The following is a 23,678-nucleotide window of genomic DNA, read 5'->3' as shown; positions in this document are numbered from 1 at the left end:
CTTTCATTGCTGCGACTACTTTTAAACTTGTGCTTCCAATCTACTAATTTCGTCTCTCAGGAACTTGTGGGTCGGGAATTAATAACAATAAATGTCTTCTTTAAACTCAGAAGTGCATTCCAGAGAGGTCCTGTAAGCTCTGATAGGAGATAAGTGGGAAAGCAGAACAGCTCTACAAAAGTGAGCCCTGTGTGAACTGCCGTTATCAAATTTAATCTAGCTTGCTGCTTATCTATCTAGCTGCATGTCCCCAATCCCAGGTACAAACACCATAGAAACATTGTCTTTAGTGAAGCTGTAAGAATATTTAGAAAGTAAACCATTAGGAGACATTTCACCTTTCAGAACTGCCTCTATTTGCAAACATTATGTCTGCATTGAAATTAGTTTGAGATCACGTCACAGCAGCAACCTTACAAGTTAGCACCACTCTCTTTGCAACTAAGCCATCCTCACAGTTCTTTTAAATGTGAATCCCTTCACTTTTATGGACCATGGTGTATTGTACAAGAACCAAAGGAAGCTTGTTCTGTGAAACAGCTACCTATATCCAAAACAGTCTTGCTGTTTAGCAAAGCCTTTTGAATCTCTGAATCCATCTAGGCGCTAATGTGGCAAGTCCACATTGTAATCCTTTGTACAGAAAACTAAATCCGACAGGATTAGTGGAAACATGATTGGTCATCCTTCTGTGTAGCAAACAAAATGGCATGCATTTCTGCTGTTTGTGCAGGGAAGATGCCTAAAACTTTGGGGTGTGTGCACAGAGTCTTGGATCCCCATCTTCAAAAATTCCTCACAATACTGCTCAAGCGGCAAAATATTGGTAATGACTGGTGCTAGTCACAGGCTGTGAGAAGCCGTTCTTGTAGAACATGCTCTTGAACTCATATATGGATAGATGGTTGGAGTTTGTGCAATATTTCGTGCATACTGTATAAATTCCTTTGTCGTAAGTGTAGAGGTAATGCATTGGGAATATTAACTTTACTAATCACCCCAAGTGTAGGTGAAAAAAGAAACTACAATTATTTGCTGTCTCTGTGCCAGGAGACACTTACTCAAAATGGGAAATTTCTGTTAGGAGTAAATTATTCGTCTATAGGAACAGAATCATTCCCGTAAGTGAGCTGTGGGGTGCAGGATGCCGTTATCTCACTGTAAACAACATATTTGTAGCTTGAAGTGGCGAGGACAACCCTAATTGCTAGCTTTCCTTGTTATCCCGCATTTGGATTTTATGTAGTGCTAACCAAACCAAAATGGGTTTCAGAACACTTTACAATAGTAAAGCAAGGTGCATTTATCTGAGAACAATCGATAGGGCGTTGTTGGTGGGGGTAAGGAGGAATGGTGGCACTTCGGAAGGCTTCTGAAGATGCTTTGGCGGTATGCCTCAGTCACGGAGGGTGGAGAAGATTTGGTAGTTCACAGTTATAGGAAATGATTAGTAAGGAAATGCTTGAGTTCCGTTCTGAAGGCAGAATTCTTGTTTTGTGGGTTGGTTTTGAGGCGGTATTTAGTCTCTAACAAGTCTCCAAAATGTGTTTGTATGTATTCAGTTGCTTGTTTAAAGGTTGACAGAGAGGGTACTTCATAGCAACGGTGATTGAGTACCGTCTCTGCCAAACTGATGTCCCACCAGCCTGATTTTAGAGGCCAGAGGACCTTAAGTATGTTGGAGGTAAGATTGCTTTATCTCCAACATACTACTCTGACAGTCCGATGGAGTAAGGGCATACAGAGGCTTGGCGTTCAACTGCCGGCCTGATTTAAAGTGTGCAGTTGAATGTCCAGGGCTTGCTCCCCCTAACTGCAGTTAAAAGGGTAGTAATACCTTTTCAATGACTCTAACACTGTAAGAGAAAACTTCCATCATTAGTTATTGTTTTTTTCAAAAACATAACCCTGCTTTGAAATTAAGCCACAAGTCTCTAACATGTCTTCTTGCAGCCCACGTAAACTAACAGGGTGTGTTTTCATTTAATTCTTGTCAGAAAATGTAGGAGTAATTATTTCATGTCAGGGCTTAACCCTCATCATAATGTGGAGAGAAAGCTTTTCCAAAGTACAAAAACCCCATCAGGGATTGCACTTTCTCCATGTATTTCAGGGTCGTAATTAGCCCTTTTCTATAGTAAGTTTGATGCCAGTCCTTTACCCTTACTGGGTAGTTCATATCCAAGGAGCATCACATAAAAATGCAAGCTTTTGTTTGCTTTTATGTTATGCCCATGCTGGCCTAGAAGGGTCAGTCACTATTCTATCCTCCTATCGAGGTGCTATGTTAAGTCATCATCTGTCATGTAGATGTGTACATGTGATGTAGATCTTATCAGTTTTTGATAATACATCTGGATCTTTTTGTAATATCTCCAAAATTCTTCTTGCAAAAAGTCCAGGTTTATTCTTCTAGACTGAAGGTAATCTTGTCAGTTTTTATTTCCATATCATCACAACTACCAAGAGAGTTTGTATCTATCTAATGTTTCAATCTGTATGCATTCTTCCGTTGAAGTCAGCACTAGATGCTCTTTCAGAGCCTGGCGAACTATGATTGCTTCTGCCCTATCCAGAAGCCCTTCTCCCCAAGTCCCGTTCAACAGAAGCATGTTTAGTTTTTGAGACATGATTGTTCTTTGTCAATCCAGCTACCTTCTTCTTCACAAAATGAGCTTTCAAGTCTGAACCGTTCTCTTCTTTATTTACGTTCACCTCAACATTGCATGCTAGCTCTCTATCACTTGTTTGCCAGACATATTTGTCTGTTCTGAGATACTCAGTCCGTCCACACATTTCCACTTATTCTCCCCACACTGTCTCGTGGAAGTGGAAGAATAGCTGTCAGAGTACCAATAGTCACCCAGCTTTTCAATTTTTTCACCGACCCTTAACTTATATCCTTTCCTACTCATCTCCGGCTGCAGAGGAGTTCCAGTTCTGGATTTCTGTTTAGCCTTCTGCTTTTTATTTGTTTCCGGTGCCTCAGACTAGTGTTTTGTTTTGACTTGGATTTTGCGGCTGAAGAACCTAAAGTGTCCCACTCTATAGAGGTATACACTTTGAAAACGTTTTAGGAAGCTCTCTTTCACGATCTCTTTCAACAACTATGCACTGGTGGCCAGAACTGCCACTTCTTTATGACCCTGACTAACATATATTGAAGCAACTGTTGCAAAATTACCTATCAATTTCAGACCTAAATCTACAACTAAAGCAGCTGTATGCTCATTATGTATTTATTTTACGACCTACGATTATATTGCCAATGAGGATGAATCATGCTTCGTAAGGTGATTGCTCCCTGTGTAGTACATTCTTGGTTTGGTACCAGAGTAAGTGGAACACACATAATGAGATTCTGTGTCTGTCTTGGGATGTAGTGTGAGGATTAAACTGATTTCAATTGATTTGTTTTGCTAGCAATCCAAAATGGGATATTGTCTTATTTTATGGGCACTTTGCCAGAACTGCAACATGCAGTTGTGCAGGAACCGATACTCTAGTCCCAGTGGTTTGTAGATTGTACTTTTGAATTCTCCTATATATAACCTCTAATTGTCTTACTAATTATCTTAGTTATGGAGCTTTTAGATTTGCTACATCCAGATGCGGAGTATATCCAGACTCTGCAAACCAAAGATAGACCTTGAGAATGATCTGCTTGGTGTTGAATGCCACTCAACAAGGGAAGGCTGATACAGGCTTACACAGACAACACCATTACCATGTGGTACTGTAACAAGAAGGGCAGAGTAGGATTGTGAATCCTGTGAAAGTAAGCTCTATGCCTCTGGAAGGGGCTGAGTTACCAGGACATTTCTGTGGTCCCCTTTTCACTTGGCTGGATCTCTAAACGTTGAGGATGGATAAACTCAGCCCCCACGCTTAGTAGATCATAAATGACTGCTACATCTGGAAGTGGTTTATGTTCTCTTTCAGTAATGAGATGAATCCTAGTTCTATCTTTTGGTCACCAAAGACCGAACACGTAATGTCAACATTTTGTGCTGTGGAGTTCCCAAGAAGGCTCTCGCTCTGAGACACATTCTGTTGAGGGTGGAGCATTGGGATCCTGAATGCCTGCCTATTGCTGCCTGACTTGGCTTGAGTTCTGGAATACATAAGGAATGACTGGGCCATAGTCATTATAGTGGCTCCGGTTGTGCCACAAGAGTGTGGTAACCAGAACACCTCTGCATATGCATCTGTCCTTTGATCAAGCTACCAATTCAGGAGGATCTTTCATCACAGCAGCAGGACAGGGTCTTGGAACTGAGTCTGTGCAACCTGCTTCTCCATGCCAGGAGGTTAAACAGTGGCAGTTGATTCCATATGATTTCCCTCCTGAGGTCATTGATGTAATCTTGGCAGCGTGGCGTGAATTTCCACAAACTTGGTGTGCATCATAGCACTGTCACAAGTTTGTCACGTCGTACGACAACCTCAAGATGGATCCATTACAGGCCAGATTGTCAGAAATGTTGCTGTTAAGTTGTTATTCCTTGGCTTATAAAGGACCTGTACTAGGCAGACTTAAAGACTACTTGTGGGCTCTTTCAAATTTTGAGTGGTTGCGGGATCAGCCATCTTTTTTCAAATCACCTGCTGTGAGGAGTTTTCTTGAAGGTTTACAATATATGTTCCTGTTGAAGCCATTTATGATGCTACAGTGAAACCTAAATCCAGTTCTCACTTTTTTGATCTGCACCCATTTTGAGCCAATGCACAGTTGCCGTGACACTATTTGACCCTAAAAAATAGTCTTTTGGGATTTGATCATGTCAACTCATCAAGTAATAGAGCTGCATGCACTTTCGGTGTAGCCCCCTTATACAACAGTTTTTCCAGACAAATGGTGTTGAGAACTTGAGCTGCATTCTTAGCTAAGTGGTGACACCTTTTCACGTCGGTGAGGCTATCATCCTTTTGACCTTCTTTGTCCTGCCTCCCCCTTAGAAAGAGGAGGAGAGTCTCCATAGTTTGGATTCCAAGAGAGCCCTCAGTTTCTACATTGATTGTACCAGAAACCATTAGGTGGGTGATCAGCTCTTTGTGGGCTTCTTGGAAACAAAGAAAGGCAAGGCAGTGTAGAAGAGAGACATATTTAGTATTATGGCCCTATTTCACTGCAGCCCACTTCCCCACTCCATCCTAAAACATACCCGTGAACTGGTGCAGTGCAAAAATACCAACACACAAAAGAACACTCACCGGGCGACAGGGACGAGTCATTGCATGGTATTCTTTTTATTGGCTGAAATATGCATGCCTGAGCGCTCTTGTCTATTCACAAGCACTTGGACTCAGTTTCCTATTAGTCTCTGTCCTTGCGTGGGGGACGTTCCAGGAAGAGCCGACCGCCAGACAACCTAGATTTGTCAGCCTAAGCATTCATCAGTCTACACACTTAGTGAAGAAGGTCCTGTTGGTGGGTGGCACACATTTCTCTGCCGCCATGTCTTGCTGAAATTCTTTTCTTTTTGTGGTGTCAAGCCATTGCAGCCCTCACTGTTTAAGCACATTTAAAGGAGCGCATTTTGGCCATCATTGGGCGTCCCCGTCTGCTCTCACAAAGTGAACTAGGATCACCTGCGGACAGCACAGAAGGGTTTTTGTGCTTGTCTTGGCCCCTGCTTTCCTGCATTGAACCAGGATCTCCTGAGGATGGCATGGAACGATTTCTGTGCTTGTCCTGGGCCCTGTTCTGCTGGGGAACCTTAGTTTAGCCTCAGGATACTTGAAAGGAGTGAAGTGCTGTTTATCTTTGTCTTTTATTTCATGATTTTTGGCTTGTGTGCTTTGCTGGTTTTTCCTGTTCATCTCAGATATATACATTGGCTGACAGAGAGCTGTATTTCTGCAATGTACCTTGATTTTTGAGAGTACTAGGAACTGAAGGCACAGGTTCTGGCTAGAAACTTGATTAGAGAGTGAAGTGAGAGGTATCTTCCCCCACCGCGTGTCTGTGTTGTTTATCTAGGAGTAAGGCTCATTATCTCCTTGTTTGTGGCAAACGTGAATTTTGCAGTCTCATTGGGCATGTAAGTGTGTGGGAATGCTGAGTGGGGTGGAAAAGGACAAACAAGTGCACACATCTTTTGCTGTTCCCTCTATTTCCCTTCTCTACTGACTGCAGGTCATGCCAGTGAAGTAGTCTGTTCACACATGCTGTTCCTAGACATGCTATCAGGTAACACAGCAGGGGAGACCAGTCTCAACTGCCCAGAGTTGGTAGGGTGCTGTTTGTTTTATCCATTTCTCCAGTCCCTTGGGTGCGCCTTCTGGCAAGCACTGAATTCTGTTCCCAGGGCAGTAAACTGTGGGGAGTGGTCGTGCTGTCTTCTGTCCATCGTCCCCGCCAGCTGGATTCCCAGATTGGCGCTTGTAGTGTACTTAATCTGCAGCCTAGCCAGACATAGTCCAGGCATTAAAATCCACTATGTATTAACTAAGAAGCAGCCAACTGAAGGGTTCAGAGCTCATGCCACTTAAGACAAGGCTGCTACTACAGCGTTGGCACACAAAGTGCCTGCCCTGGATATCTGCCCGACTGCTATGTGGGTATCAGTGCACAGCTTCACAAAGCGTTATAACCTTGACAGTCAAGAACGCCGGGATGGGTATTTTGCCTGATTTGGTCCTGTAGGCATTTTGATTTTAGCCATTCCATATATTTCCCACCTGGGGAAGTACTGCTTTGGCATTAGTTCACAAGGAGAGGAATCTGTGGGTAGAAGTATCCAACATAAGAACTGTGGCACCACCGTTCCTCCCACCTATTCTATGAAATGGACTGTTTTCCATCTAAAAAGGTCCAAATCTAGAGATATAAACTCTTTCCATATCATTTTGTGTCTGAGGGTGCAGACAAGCCTACAAAAGAAACCGACATTAGTATGCATTTGTGGCACCTATACGTGGCTTCATTGGTCACTTTCGGAGCGATGTTTTGCAGAGCCACACAATTCCACCTACTGGCATATAGAAGTACTCCTTTTGAGTTTGCCAGATCCACTCTGAAGCCTGGGGAAATATTCACGAGGTGAGACATCTACAGTTACATAGAGTACCTACCAGAAATAGTGTTACTGAATATAAGCACCTTGTTTGTCAGTGCTACATCGTCATGTCATCTACATTACCTCCATGAAAACTCAATATCTACCTTCCAAGGCTGCACCTTCAACAAAGACATAGATGATGACCGCAATTACATTGTCAAATACAATTCTATCGACGACCCCATCTTCATAATTCAGAGAAGCAGTTGCAAAACCTGTATCTGGATCCTTGCCACTCTTAAATTGTCAAGATCAATCCTCTAGCAAAGTTTTGTGTTGTCCATCAAAGAAACATTTTTGTAAGGAAGGAGAATCTCAGGATAGAGGTCCATTTCGTAGCACAGACAACCCATCGCCATGTGAAATACCAAGATGACGACAATGCGAAGAAAAATATGGGAAGGAAGGCCATCATGAAAACCAACCTGGCAGATACTCTGAGAGTGAGGTAGATGCTAACTTGAAATATTATTATGTTCATCCTAATTAAGACCTTTTACGATAAGTCACCTTATAAATAAACTCTACCTCCTGAGGTCTGATTATTATGCTAGGTTTTTCCCTGCTTCTAGTTCAACAAGGCCTCATCTCAGCCACAAATTAGTTTCAGAACAAGCAAGTGAAATGTCAATATTTATTCCTTGAACCATGCTTTCATTGCTAGTGCTTACATACAGTTCATTCATCCAAACAGTCTGTTAATTTCCGAAGAGGAATATAAAGCATCTTCATTTCCTTTTCTCCTTTAACAAGTTTAATATAAGAACAGCTAATTTCCTATGTCCATCCCTCTGTCAGATTCACTGCCCAGGTGTATTGCATGCGGCCTTCTCTTCTTCAGTCGTGAGATTCACAGGGGTTGAAGTACTTGCTGGGACCAGCGACCTGCAATAAAGAACAGAGGAGGTCAGAATAGGAGCATGTAATCCACTCTGCCCACCTTTTCCAACTCATATCCTTCTCAACACGTCCCTTTTTATTCCTATTATTTAGGTTATTCATGTGCTTGCAATGAGGAATGGAGAAGCCCTGTATTTCAGTAGGTGTTCACTATGATGGAAGAGATTCTTTGAAATGGGGATGAATAGCCTTTGTCTTTCATTATCCTGATTAGTAGGCATATGGCTAGAGCATGCCCTCATTAGCTTCTTTGAGCTCTTCACTGAAGGGATTGGTCTTGACTTTCTTTCTGGCATTCAAGAAGACATGGCATCCTTGAAGTCCTACTACCTGCGAGCATCCAGCTGTAGGACACTTACAAAGGGGTGGCTGCAAGCTCTGTTCAGGTGCCTGACGTGCCTGTCTCCAGTATAAACTGACAGTTAATTACTCTGTGTTTGTTTGTAAGGTGTTGGAACCAGTAAATAGATAGGGGAGTAGCTTAGTTGAATACACCTCATTCCTGCTTAGGCTGGCTTCTTGCCCACCATAAGGGAGCCACCTTAGCCATGGAGTCCACCAATATATCCATTATCAGCACTGGTAAATGTGCTTCGGATGTCTCCTTCAGGACCTGTGACCCTAAAACCCAGTATTGATTGAAAATGTTACTTTCACCCAGTCATACTGAGCTAGCCAATTTCCTCACCTGTGCCCCAACCCACAGTTCCAGCTGCACCACTGTACTGAAGAACATTTAAGTACCACATCCACCACCTGTGATGGACATAAATAAGACTGATGATGACGAGGAAGAGAAAGGAGAGCTTTTCAAGAATCTACTTACATCATCCTGATGAGTGACATGATTAAAATGCACCCACAGCCTCAAAGCCACCTCCACCTGTAGACTCAGTGCAGGATAGCGTTGCCCAAATTCCCTTTTTAGTTGAGGGATTCATAAAGACTTCAGCTACCAAGGGCTGTCAGGTAAAATTATTGCTTTCTATATGACTTCAAGGAAGTGTTTAGAAAATCCAGTAAGGCTATTTTATTTCTCTTAATTATTTTTTGGCAAGAACGTGCTAACCCCTAATTCTGTTTCAGGCATTGTGCCTCATCTAGACAAGAAATACTGAGCACTGATAGCACTCTAAACTGTCATGACAGAACATCCATGTGCAAACTCTGTGATAATGCAGGCAGCTCAGCATCAATCTTGAAACTAAATCTTTGTGTACTGGCCCTCTACACATGGAGGGCAATAAAATTAACAGTTTGGGCCAACGAGTCTCTGCTCTGGCGGCTACCTCAATCAAAGCTCCTAACACCCTTGCCATTGTAGGCCAAAATAGGCAGATATGAACACACATGACACCCTATTTAGATTTTCTGCCTGAAATCGAGAACCTTGAGCCATTTAACTTGAAGAGAATACATCCGCTGTAATTTGATGTTGAGATGGATGTAGCAGCCACTGGCTTTTGTCAAGTTAGTGGAATCAGCAGTTCCGGGGGCCAGGTTTAGTTACTCTCCACATCTTTCCACCCTGAGATGCATCACTACATTTTAGATATGCTGTTTGATGCAGATCATCTTTTTAGGTGTTTTATGGACGATACTTTGAAAGCAGTAAAGTTGGACCCAGATATGGCTTGAGCCAGCGTAACATTGAAATACAGGAGACATGTTTGTTTTCATGATGCAAGAGGCACACAGTTATAAAAACTGTACCATGCACCTCATTTTTGTCAGCCGTATTGTCGAGTCCAGTAAGGCTCAGTGTCTTCTCCTTCCTGTGGTAAACAGCAGTCGTGTAGGAATAGTGGAAACCAAACCAATAAACAAGAGTAATTGCACAGGCATTGGCATGTTGCTACTTCCAAAATCACACCTGCCTCATAAAGTCTGTTGGGATGAAGAACCTCTAATTCCTATTGTCAGAAGACAGGTTAGCATGAACATATGATTATTAGAAGCTGTCTGTTATAGGTCTACACTCAAATGTTTACAAAGACTACTCCCACCTTCCCTCCACCACCACAAGGAATACTACCTAGCAACATCTGCGGCTATTGCAAGTGCTAATTGACTCTACGATTGCCATGGGGGAAAGGGTATAATCCCCTTCTCAAATACCAGTGAAGTAAATCAGGAGAGTGACAAACCATTTTGGACCTCGGTCAGCTTCACAGGTACTGTAGGAAGCTGGCTCTGTATGTCCTATATCAAAATGAGATATAGTGTACACAGAGTCAAGGGGGTTCCCCAGAGGCTTAACAGAGGCTAAAGTAGATAATACTAATGCTCTCTTTTGTGGTAGTGTGGTCGAGCAGTTAGGCTTATCAGAGGGTAGTGCAAAGTATTTGTTGTACACACACAGACAATAGAAGGAGCACACACTCAATGACTTAACTCCAGACCAATGTTTTTCATATAGCAAAAATATCATTTCTTACTTTATTTCTAGAACACAAGATTCAAGTTGTAGATAAGTACTTCAATAGATTTGTATTTCACACAACAGTACTTTGCTTGAAATCGATAAGTTACACAGTTTAAATATTGGCAATAATCTGTTTTAAAACTTTCCAAAGTGCAATTTTCAGAAACAGTTCCTGGGGGGGAAGAAAAGTTAGTTCGGTTTACAGGTAAGTACAACAGTTACAGTCTTAGGGGGTTAGTACGTCCACGGGTTGGGGTTCAAGTTAACCCCAAACACCCACCACCAGCGACAAAGGGCCGGCCGGGTGCAGAGGTCAAATTTTTGGCAAAATTAACGTGGGCTTCTATGGAGACTGGGGGCACTCGTTTCCAGATCTGCAGGCAAGTAAGTAGCCGTGACTTCAGAGGGCAGACCTGGGGAGTTTACAGGAGCACTGGTGGGGGGGGGGGAGGGGGGCACAAGTAGGCACCAAACATACACCCTCAGCGGCGTGGGGAGGGCAGATGCAGTGTGCATTCAAGATGTTGGGTCCCCAATGATTATCTATGGGGGGACAACAAGGGTCACTCAGAGGCCGCAGGCGAGGTCCAGGGGTCGTCTCGGACAAACCTCAGACTGGACAGGGAGGAGGACCGCCTGCTGAACATTGCTGCACCAGAGGTCGAGTTCTCCAAGGCTTGGAGGCTGCGGGTGCAATGTGTTTTTAGGCTGTATATGTTCGCCCAGAGCTTCGCGTTCAGGGGGTTCTTTGGGATTCCTTCTGCAGGCGTCGTTTGGGAGAGGTCGACCCAGGGTGGGCACTTGCTCAGAACTGCCTGGGGATCCTCTATAGCTGGTTAGGCAACCTGGACTCGGGCCGTGGGCGTCAGGTTCAGAGTGGTTAGGACTCACACATTCGGAGTGAGGTTCTAGTCCTTAGTTGTTAGTTTCTTCTTGGATAGGGTCGCTGTCCATGGGAGTTCTTGGACCTTTTGGGTACAGGGCAGTCGTCTGGAGCTTGTCAGAGGTCGCTGGACCTGCTAGATGTGTTGCTGTTGTTTTGCAGGTTCTTTGAAGCAGGAGTCAGGCCAGTAGGGCTTTGTCCAAATCACTTGTTGTCTTCCTTCTTCTCTGCTGGGGGTTCAGCTTAGCAGTACTTCTTTCTTGTCAGGTCGCCAAGAATCTGGTGAGCTGGGTTCAGGGAGGCCCTTAAATCCTGGATTTAGGGGCGTTACAGGAGTCAGAGGGCAGTAGCCAATGGCTACTGTCCCTGAGTATGGCTACACCCTTTTTGTGCCCACTTCCTTTGGGGAGGGGGACACAACCCTAATCCTATTGGTCTCTGTCCTCCAATCCAAGATGGAGGATTCTGCAGGGAGGGGGGTCACCTCAGTGCTGGACACCTTAGGGGTGGTCCTGGCTGGTGTGGTCACTTCTCCCTGTTTTCCCTAATTTTCCTGTCAGACTTGTCACCAAAAGTGGGTTTTTGTCCGGGGGCGGCAGGCAACCGCACTAGCTGGAGTGCCCTGGGGCACTGTAATCCGAGGCTTGAACCTTTGAGGCTCACCGCCAGGTGTTACAGTTCCTGCAGGGGGAGGTGTGAAGCACTTCCACCCAGGACAGGCTTTATTTCTTACCACCGAGAGCACAAAGGCTCTCACCCCATGTTGTCAGAAACTTAAACCGAAAGTGGCAGGCTGGCACAGACTGGTCAGTCCTACACTACCAGCTTGGCTAACATACAGGGGACATCTCTAAGAAGCACTCTGTGTGCATTTTTCAATACATCCCGCACTGGTATCAGTGGGGGTTTATTGTTCTGAGAAGTTTGATATCAAATTTCTCAGTATTCAATGAAGCCCTTATAGAGCTGTTGAGTTCATAATGACAAACTCACAGACCATCTACTCATTATGGCTACACTGCACGTACAATGTCTAAGACTGGACTTAGACACTGAAGGGGCATATTGCTCATGCCACTATGCCCTCACTTGTGGTATAGTGCACCCTGCCTTAGGGCTTGTAAGGCCTGCTACAGGAGTGATGTATCTATGCCACAGGCAGTGGTTTGTGGGCATGGTACCCTGATAGGGGTGCCATTTTCACTTTGCCTTTTTCTCCCCACCAGCACACAAGCTGTGAGGCAGTGTGCATGTGCTTGAGGAGGGGTCCCAAAGGGTGGCATAATACATGCTGCCGGCCTTAAGGATCTTCCCTGGCCACAGGACCCTTGGTACTATGGGTACCTTTTACAAGGGACTTAACTGTGTGCCAATTGTGGAAGCAAAGGTACAGATTTTGGGGAAAAACACTGGTGATGGGGCCTGATTAGCAGGATCCCAGCACACTTTCAATCAAAGTTGCCATCAACACTAGGCAAAAAGTGGGGGGAGTAACCATGCCAACAGTGGCAGTTTCCTACAGGTACCAGCAAAAAAAAAAAAAAAAAACATCCTCTCTGAATGTTAATGCTGCCGGAGGCGCTCTGTTTGTACCAACATGTAAAATATATGACTTTACTGGATTTACAGGAATCATATTTCCACATTTGAATATTCCCCAAACACCACAGATGCATGCAGTTTATAATAGTCAATGGTCAATGCAGTTCAAAATGCTGCTATTCGGATTTAAGTTGGCACCCAGAATCTTTACAAACGGTATGGCCTCTCCCTTGTAGCAGCATTTATAAGAAAATTATGGTTATGTCGCCTAACATACTCAAGTCTTGCTTGTACTCACTGAAGTGTATTCAGTTTCTAAGGATTATATTGGATGTATATGTGGACAAGCATTCCTGTCACACAGAAAATTATAGTTTCTAGCTTCACAAATTTAATGGCTGGAAACAGTGATCGTTAGGACTTTCTAGTCACTGTAGGAATACAACCTTTGGAAGAAGAATTGGATGCTCAGTGCCTTTATACATCTCAACCTTTCAAAGATTGAATTCAGGTCACAACCATAATTAGTACATGCTGGAATGTGGAAAGATATCATCTAACATGACAGTGGATATATTTTTCCATCCAGAAGCACCCCCAACAGATGCTTATCTAGATGATTTGGTTGGTCACTTGCAGGACCTGGAAGCCTGAGGCAATAGGTTGGAGACAGTAAGTCAACTTCACATAAATATTTTAAAGTTCAAGGCATTCTGGTGAGGACTGCAATGTTTTCTCCTGAGGCACTTTCAGTGCTGTCTCAACTTCTTTGAATGTGGGCTGTCATTCATAGATTTTTGCTGACAGAAGAGCCCTTGGAAGCAAAACGTTAGACACAAGTCAAAAGTAGGAGTTGAATGAAAATCTAGTTGAGGTGATATTTTATTATTGGGGGCATCTATTACTGGATACTTTTGCAGTGGCACATAACAATAAATGCTGGATCTTTGCACACAGGTGGTAGCAATCAGGATTAAGGGGAAACACATTTTTTATGTCATAGCCAAATATCTTTGCATACACATTTTCACCTCTTCCCTTTATTTCACAAGTATTCTGACAAATCAAGATTGAACCGTGCAATGTGATTCTCATGGCTCAGGCATGGCCTTGTTAGTTTTGGTTTACTGAACATTCTCCATTTGTCAGAAACCTATTATGTTTACTCAGGCAATTAATAAGATCTCCTACCCAAAGAGAAAGGCTTGATTCTTCCCCCAAAATCTGGGGTTGCTTCGTAGAACAGCATAGTCCCTGAATTCTTTGAATTCTCCCTACTAGATACATCCCTCAGCTTCTCGAGCTATACTCCTTCAAGCTAGAGCACCATCAACAATTAGAACTTAACAGGCTGAGGTTCTGCATCTTGTGCTACTCCAAAGGTGTTCTTCCTATAACTTGAGGACCACATCGGCTACCCAGTTCCCTACTTATTGAAGACAGAGAAGACTAGTTGAAACACTTGATTGTCAAAGTTATTTTGGGAGCTATATTACAATTTTGATGTTCTTCGGGTTCCGCTTCCCTACAAGGAACTAGAATATCAAAAAGTTAATTAATGGATTTTCAAGAGCATTTCTGTCTAAACAATGTACTGACCACCAGCCAAGGACCTAAACATAGTTCTTGGACAGCTAATGACACCACCCTTTGAACTGATACATAGATCAGACATTTAATTGAAAAGAGCACTTTTACTGACCCTAACATCAGACAGATGAGTTAATGACACACAGGCATTTTACTTTTGTGAACAGAATTTTATTAGTTTCAACAAGCAGATCACCAACAGGAGTTCAGGTCAGACAGGTATCAATTATCACAGTTACAGGCGCTCTTATGGTTCTTATAAACAATGTATATATGACAGTGTAAAGAGTCTGCATTGCGGCCTGCACTACTGACACCAAACAAACATTCTGAATGCTATTCCCCCCCCCCCCCCCCCCCCCCAACCATCGCCTGCCATTTGTTCTGGGTAGTTCCCTCACACCCCATTCTGTGGGCACACCAACAGCCATTCAGCACTCCTTAGTTAGTGGCTTAAGAATTTGGGGTGGCCTCCATGTCAGAATCATGAGATGAAAAGAAGGAAAAGTCAGAGGTATCTACTTCAGTTGTTTTAAGACAATCATCCAAGTGGTCCACGGCTTGACTTTTGTCTATGGATCCCTGCCCCTGTGTTACCTCCTGAAACAGAATTGACCCTCTGAGCCTGGCCGTAGGAACAGGTTACCTTTCCATTTATCCAGGCGGGGACCACCGAGTGCCTTCCAGTGAGACGTAATTTCCTGCTTCGCCAGTAGTAGGGCCAGGTCAATGAATTTAGTGGTTAATTTCAGTTTGCCAGCCACTCTGCGTCTGTCCGATCCTCAGTTAAGCTCTAAAAGTAGACAATCCACTTCCTGAAACATTGTAGGGGATGTAAACTGTCAGGGTGGAAGAAAAAATTAGTAGACGTGGCAGAGCCACCATTTTGGCAACTTCAATGAGACCCGCCACCAAAAGCGGGAGAGATTTTGAAAAAGCAACGTTCCCTCCAGGAGATCACGGGGGTCATGATAGATCTGAACTCCAAGGTATTTCAATTTACCGTCTTCCCAGGCAATACTGTGCAGGTCTCGGGGTTGGAGCGCACTGTGGCATATAGGGAAGAGGTTGGATTTCTGTTAATTGATATAGAGGCTCGCGTCTTAGAGAAATAGGAGCATGTCATCTGCATACAGCGCTATTTTGTGAGATATCCCTGATGCTCTAACCCAAAGCAATATGTACCAGAACATGCCCTGCAGACCAAGGGCTCTACTGCCACTGTAAACAGTAATTGGGGGGGAAAAATTATTTCTGGTCACCCTTCCCCAACACATAGAAGTTCAAAATCACCCTGCCTGTCCTGGCCCGTGCTGTGGACACTGTGTAGAGGAGACTTGTCCAATGGACGAATATCAGGCCAAGTCCCATTTTTGACATAACCTGGTATAGATAATCTTATCTTAAGCTATTAAAGGCCTTTTCAACTTTGATTACTACTATGGTTGCTCCTTCCTTATCTAGAAGGGGGATCCCAGGAGAGAGAGAAGTCTTCTGATGTTGATGGCGCTGTAACGATCTGAAATCAAGGAAGTTTGATCCGAGTGGATCAGTTTGTGCATGGAAGGTAGGAGGTGAGAAACAAGGATTCTGCTAAGAATCTTGTAGTCCATATTTAGCATTGATAAGGGACGGTATGCTCAGACATCCTCAGAAGGACGTCCCAGCTTCAATAGAAGGGACCACAAGTGCCTCATTTGTGGTTGGGGGCAGGCATCACACCTCCAGGGCTGCTGCATAGAGATCCACTTGCTTCAAGTCGAGCTCCTCCCCATATGTCACGTAGAACTCCACCAGCGAACCGTCTGCTCCCAGCACTTTACCCTGAGTCATTGCTTTAATGGCTGTCTGCACCTCCTGTAGGGCGATTGGGTCACCCAGCACCATTGTCTCCTCTTCCTCTAGGCTTGGCAGGTCCATTTCCCCAATAAACTCCATTTGGTCATCGAGAGAATGCATGGGGGCGCTTTCATGGAGGTGTAATATTCTTCAAATCTAGTGTTGATACTCATTTTGCTACAGAGGTGCCTTCCTGTAGCAGATTCAATCGCTAGGATCACTGAATTACAGGACGCTGGATTCACCAGCCATGCTTTATCGCTCTCTGTATGTGTCCAGATCATAACGGCACTGTGATCAAAACATTTCAGCTTCTCTGTACAGACCGCCATCTGTTCCTTGGCTTCTAATAGTTGCTGCTTTACCCCTGGATTACCCGATCTCTTAAACTCTAATGTTTGGAGGGCTCTTTTCTGCCCTTCTAGTTCTATCATCAAGGTGCATTTGACCCCCATTGTCAAGGCTATGCACCTCGCCCTAACCACGGTCTTAAAGGCTTCCCACTCAATCAAGGGTGAAACAATGGACGCCACATTCTCCAGAAAGTAATGCTGGATAGCCTCTCCGATGGATTGTGGGAAGGCTGGGTCTTCTAGCGACTCTATCCTCAGATTCCAATCAGGGATGCAGTGGTGCTCACTATGCTACTCCAATGATATCAATTGAGGATTATGGTATAAGATCATGAGGCAAAGGTATTCTGCATGGTGAATGGGCCTATGCACACCCAGTGACACCAGGAACATGTCCAGGCAGACATGTGATTTGTGTGTTCCGGAGTAGAAAGAATAATCTTTATCAACCTTGTGCAAGTTCCTCCAGGAGCCCACAAGGCCCCACTGATGTTGCCATTCCTGGTAAGTTCTTGCAGTATGCACCACTGGTGAGTCTCCTAACGGGGGTGTGAGCGATCAAGAAGTGAGTCCGACACAATTGTAATCCCTTCCTATTAAAATGTTCTATCTTGAGAGGGGCCAGTACTTGGGACTACTCTGAGAGGAACCCTCCCTGGTCCGAATTGGGTGCATATTACAACGATAGTCAGGTCCTGGCCTTCAAGGTGACCCTATACCAGAACATATCAGCCATTTGGGTCTATTAGTTCCCTTGTCATGTGTAATGGACCTCAGGGGCGAACTCACACCAGGGCACCCCGGGCAAAAGCAGAGTATGTTGTGGCATAGACCTGGCTACTTAATTTCTACCGTATAGCATCTCGTCAGGGGCTGCGAGGTGAGTATCCTGCAGCAGTGCAGCATGTGTCCCCCCCCCTCTTTAAATAGGATAGATCTCATATCACTGTTCCAGCTGACAAAACTTTCAGTCAAGGGGGATACCATATCAAAGCACTGAAAAAGTGAAACAGGACACAGGACTGGGAACCCATATCCCATGCAGGGCTGAGATAATGGGCTGCACATCTGCAAATAGTACTAAACCTGCTGGGGTGAGTCAATACAGAGTCCCTTTAACAATTAACAAAACAACCCAACTCTCCAACCACAAGGCAAGAATAGACCCCCGTCCGAACCATCAAGCAAACCTTCAACATTTGCGCACATTTAAAGTAGATAACTTCAAAGTGGGGGGACAGGGGATGTGCCTAGCTGAGTGCCTCCCGGCTCCACATCACGCCATCCATAATTCCAGTAATGCAGTTGAATCCCATTCCCTGCCCCAGAACCTTCATACAGATCCAATTCACATAAAATGCAGACCATCTAAACTTGTCAGGCGCACAGTATCAGACACCCCAGATCCTTGGGTAAGTCGTATCCTGCATAGTGCCAGCAATGCTTTCTGGGTCCCTTGTAAATTGCAAATGTACAGGGAGTGCAGAATTATTAGGCAAGTTGTATTTTTGAGGATTAATTTTATTATTGAACAACAACCATGTTCTCAATGAACCCAAAAAACTCATTAATATCAAAGCTGAATATTTTTGGAAGTAGTTTTTAGTTTGTTTTTAGTTTTACCTATGTTAGGGGGATATCTGTGTGTGCAGGTGACTATTACTGTGCATAATTATTAGGCAACTCAACAAAAAAAAATATATACCCATTTCAATTATTTATTATTACCAGTGAAACCAATATAACATCTCAACATTCACAAATATACATTTCTGACATTCAAAAACAAAACAAAAAAAAATCAGTGACCAATATAGCCACCTTTCTTTGCAAGGACACTCAAAAGCCTGCCATCCATGGATTCTGTCAGTGTTTTGATCTGTTCACCATCAACATTGCGTGCAGCAGCAACCACAGCCTCCCAGACACTGTTCAGAGAGGTGTACTGTTTTCCCTCCTTGTAAATCTCACATTTGATGATGGACCACAGGTTCTCAATGGGGTTCAGATCAGGTGAACAAGGAGGCCATGTCATTAGATTTCCTTCTTTTATACCCTTTCTTGCCAGCCACGCTGTGGAGTACTTGGACGAGTGTGATGGAGCATTGTCCTGCATGAAAATCATGTTTTTCTTGAAGGATGCAGACTTCTTACTGTACCACTGCTTGAAGAAGGTGTCTTCCAGGAACTGGCAGTAGGACTGGGAGTTGAGCTTGACTCCATCCTCAACCCGAAAAGGCCCCACAAGCTCATCTTTGATGATACCAGCCCAAACCAGTACTCCACCTCCACCTTGCTGGCGTCTGAGTTGGACTGGAGCTCTCTGCCCTTTACCAATCTAGCCACGGGCCCATCCATCTGGCCCATCCATCTGGCCCATCAAGACTCACTCTCATTTCATCAGTCCATAAAACCTTAGAAAAATCAGTCTTGAGATATTTCTTGGCCCAGTCTTGACGTTTCAGCTTGTGTGTCTTGTTCAGTGGTGGTCGTCTTTCAGCCTTTCTTACCTTGGCCATGTCTCTGAGTATTGCACACCTTGTGCTTTTGGGCACTCCAGTGATGTTGCAGCTCTGAAATATGGCCAAACTGGTGGCAAGTGGCATCGTGGCAGCTGCACGCTTGACTTTTCTCAGTTCATGGGCAGTTATTTTGCGCCTTGGTTTTTCCACACGCTTCTTGCGACCCTGTTGACTATTTTGAATGAAACGCTTGATTGTTCGATGATCACGCTTCAGAAGCTTTGCAATTTTAAGAGTGCTGCATCCCTCTGCAAGACATCTCACTATTTTTGACTTTTCTGAGCCTGTCAAGTCCTTCTTTTGACCCATTTTGCCAAAGGAAAGGAAGTTGCCTAATAATTATGCACACCTGATATAGGGTGTTGATGTCATTAGACCACACCCCTTCTCATTACAGAGATGCACATCACCTAATATGCTTAATTGGTAGTAGGCTTTCGAGCCTATACAGCTTGGAGTAAGACAACATGCATGAAGAGGATGATGTGGTCAAAATACTCATTTGCCTAATAATTCTGCACTCCCTGTATAGTAACAGATCAGCAGTTCACAATAGCTATACAGTACCATGTATCTTACAGATAGCACCAGTTCATATAAACTCAATTGCAGTTCCGGGTGTTCAGGTGCGAGTCCGCAGAGTTAAAAGAAGATACTGATGCATGATCAGAATCAGTGTCTCTCATTTCTTCCTTTTCCATAGTTGAAGGCAAGTCGGCACTTGCTCCGCTAAGAGCTGCCACTATTTCCACAGTTTTTTGGCACTCCTGTAGTGCCTGGAAATGAGACTGGGCAGTGTCAGCTCCCCGGCGTGGATTCTTCCTTGGCCGTTTCACTGTTTTTTTCAGTGGACTGAAGGCGCCTCTGTCTGCCTGTTGAGGAAGGATTTCAGTCCAGTCCCCAAGTTGTTGAGGAGATGTGAAAAGTGCAGTCGCTTCTTGGCATGAGTGAATGAAGCCTGTTTTTGCACTTGGACTTTGGAAATGTAAAGGAAAGATCATTATTCTGTGGTTTTCCATCATGATGTCTTCCCTGAGTCATGCCTGAGCAAGGATGCAATCCTGTTCTTTAAAATGTAACAGCTTGGCAACCACAGGTCGAGGAGTCACTCCAGGCAAGGGAGGCCATGCTGGGACTCACTGAGCACGTTCAAGCACGTAGAATAGAGAAAGTCCCTCTGGAGCCACATTAATCCGAAGTCAACACTCCAGAAAGGCAGTCATATCTGACATCGAGCATTCAGTATGCTTTGGGATCCCAATTATGAGAATGTTGGTTCTCCTGGCCCTGTTCTCGGCACCCTCCGCGTCCAGTGTCTGCACCTTTACTTCTGTAGTGGACAGCTAGCGCATCTGTGACCGCTCCGAGGACACATCATCCTGAGTCTGCTCTGTGGCAGTGACCTTCTCCGCTAGCCGTTGGTGATCATCCCTCAACAGTCCCAGGTCAGTCACCGTGGTATCTGTGTTGAGTTCTAAGGCTTCACAGGATGACGCAGTAGCTTTTTGAATGGGATTTAATGTAGCCTCATCTTTGCTTCCAGGATAGCAACCCGAATCTGATGTCCCATCAGGTAGACCAGCAGAGACGGAATTCTGCATGTCCCCAGTGTCAGTGGTCTCTCGTTTTTTTAGTACATTTATCCATTATAACAATATTGAGGGAAAACTCAAAGTACGGAGCGATGGCAGGAGGTCCCCAGAAGGGCAGGACAGCTACTCATCCCAGTGCTAAATGGCAGTTCCCCTATTGACTCAGGGGTCTCAGTCCTGAGGGCCTGTGTGGACTGCCGGATTCCAGGCAGCAGTGGCCCCTCATTCAGTGCCCTGCAGGTCTGCCCCAAGTCCCCATCAGCGGTGCCTATCAGCTGAATAAGCAGGCTTCTCAGTGCACTCTCCTTATATTTGTGCCGTCCTGTGCACCCCATATGTGCCTCAACGCTCCATCTAAGTCAGGCCCAGTGTTGAGATTCTTGTCATGCAGCACATACAGATGACTCACAGCATTCAGTGAGTTTAAGAACCCCAGGAGTCAGGAGTCATCTACTGCCCCACAGAAGGGTCCATAGTATCTCCAGGCTGAACTCAGGACACTTGGAGCAAAAGCAGCCCTGAATCCCTCCTGTGTGTTTGTGCATGTAGACCCAGGTGTGGCACAGGTGGGGGGATGGGTGGGAGGACATATTAGCAAAAGTCTTATTCCCCCAGGGGCTCGTCTGGATCTGGGCCCTCCAAGGAGCCAGTCAAAACTGTCAATGGGATGGGGCAAACAGGGGATCGCACAATGTACAACATAGGGTCCATAGTGTCCCTAGCCAAGCTCAGAGTGCTAGAAGCAAAAGTAGCCCTTGAAATTCTCAACATGTCTGTGCAGATAGGCCCAGGCAGGAGAGGGAGGGGGCACTTTAATAAATGTCTTGGTGCCCTTCAGGGACCACCAGGATCTAGGCTGTTCAAAGAGCCAGCCAAAATGTCAGCGGGGCAGCAATGAAGACTCACGGTATCTATTTGTGTGTTGCTGCTCACTCCACGTGCTACCCGGGCTTGGTTCGACCCTGCAAGGGCCCTTGATACCCTTAGCAACCTCCACTCCTCTTTTCTGACCGCCACGTGGCACCTTTTACAACCAGGCTGCAGGCCTCCACCAGGCTCACATTGCCACCAAGGGACACCCGGCGTAGCAGTATCCTTAGCTCTCCGCGCCTCTGGGTAGTCTCTCCCACACATCACAGCAAACACTCTGCGTCTGGTGTGGGATTCTCGTGTCCTACTCTTTCTCCGCACACCTGGCAGGGACCAAGGCCATGCCACTGCGGGCACCGCCACTTTACGTACTGGGCGTTTGGGGCACTGCCACAGGGCCCACTTGTCAACTTCAATCCAGGGCGGCTCCGAGGTTGTATAGATGCCCAAGCCTTAGAGGGGGCTGGCAGGGGATCCCATTGCTGGTATTTTGGGGGCTGTAGCACATGAACAGGGTAAAGGATGTGGGCGGATGGTGGCATTCAGCCGGGAGCGCCACAGCTTTCGTGCTTTTTCCATCGGGGCCAAACCATGCCCCATAAATGAAACCCAGGCATTTACTTTGAAATAGCCATGTTTACTTTTTCAAAAAGACAGTTATGCAGTAAACTAACCATAGGTTTATATTTGAATGAACCAGTAACCTTTACATCTTATTTCTAGACTAATACACTAGTGGCTAAAAGAACTTTTAATGCAGTAGATTCTCACCCATGCTGAAGCTTTGTCTGGATCAAACAACACCGTTTAGAAGATCTGCTCAATAGTTTGTGACCTCCAACCTCCCACAAATGGGGCAGCATATCTCCACACAGTGGATAACTGGATGGATAACCTCTATTAATATTCTGCATTTTGAAAACTGATCGTCCCCTGAAATTATCTGTATCATCTTATGTTCAAATCATGGTCTTTGATTAATCTTTCACCCTACACAGTCATGCCTGTTCCACGGAAATGTACTCTCATTGATGGAAATGAACATGACCTTTGGTATCGCATACTATAAGAGCAGTAGCTCGGGGATAATGGCATATACAGTATGAAAACCTTTCCACATTTTTGAAGATTCAGCTAAAGACCTAAAAGCAGATTCCCAGATGGTGCTATTCCAACATTCTGTAACTGCCTAGGTCTGTGCAGTGTTACACAAGAGTTTCACACACAATATCTTTAAAGTAAGCCATGAAATTTGAGTTGAGTGGCTAAGAATTAGTGGAACTCCTCGACCTGAAAAATAAATGTTTTGAGTCTTTTGTGTAGACTGTCAGATTCCATCCCTCTTACATTTATATCACACTCACCCGTCTCCGTGTGTCTCTAGCTGCTTGCTGCCCTTTTGTGAACCTTGCTATTTGCCACTTGTAATTATCATGGTTGCCTTTCAGTAACAACATCTAAGAATATTTTATTGATTCCTTTTATTAGTTTGTCATGTTTTGTGAACTTATCGTCAAGGAACAGGAGTCAGACTAATTCAAAACATTATACTGCACCACACATATTTAAGACCTAACTACTTATATCAGAATAACATAACATAATCTGGATTTTTATGTGTTGTTGGAGACTAGCCAAGCGATGAAGAATTGCTGAGTATTTATCCCTTTCCCAACATTAAACTGCACGGTTTATTTTTATTTTACCAAATGTCTTTAAAAATTTGAAACAATTTATCATGTTTTACTAAACTCTGTGTACGTTGAAGTTTACCATTTTTCTTCGGGGAAAGTGTTTTTTCATTAGGGAGTAACTGAAATGTCATGAAGAACAGATTTCGGAAATTAACTATTTTCTTTTCTTTCCAATGAAGAAATAAGAAGAAAAAGATCCCACTGATGAATGGTGAAGAAGTGGACATGGATTTGTCTGCGATGGAGTAAGTTTATTTGGTCATGTTTTAGAGAAAAGTCAGCTCTCTTATGAAATTTTTTTCTTTATTAGTCTCCTCACTTACATGATTGAAATGTGGGATGGAAAAATGTTTGACAGGCAGTAAAAATCTCTTGTGGTCATTACTGTTAACAGTGAGCCTTAA

At 44.4% G+C, this 23,678-nt stretch overlaps 1 protein-coding gene across 2 annotated transcripts in view; it reads left to right on the top strand.

The window, feature by feature from the left end:
• The window catches only part of TAF2 (TATA-box binding protein associated factor 2), a 663,535-nt gene that overhangs the window by 301,132 nt on the left and 338,725 nt on the right, over positions 1-23,678 (top strand). For both annotated transcript variants that reach the window (XM_069220673.1, XM_069220672.1), the window contains exon 15: positions 23,454-23,519. In XM_069220673.1, the coding sequence (XP_069076774.1) occupies positions 23,454-23,519 (66 nt within the window). The remainder of the gene's footprint in view (positions 1-23,453; positions 23,520-23,678) is intronic.

This window comes from Pleurodeles waltl, chromosome 2_2 (genome assembly GCF_031143425.1).
Source record: "Pleurodeles waltl isolate 20211129_DDA chromosome 2_2, aPleWal1.hap1.20221129, whole genome shotgun sequence".
Lineage (NCBI taxonomy): Eukaryota > Metazoa > Chordata > Amphibia > Caudata > Salamandridae > Pleurodeles > Pleurodeles waltl.
The sequence above is the reverse complement of the archived record's forward strand: the minus strand, read 5'-3'. Positions and strand labels throughout refer to the sequence as shown.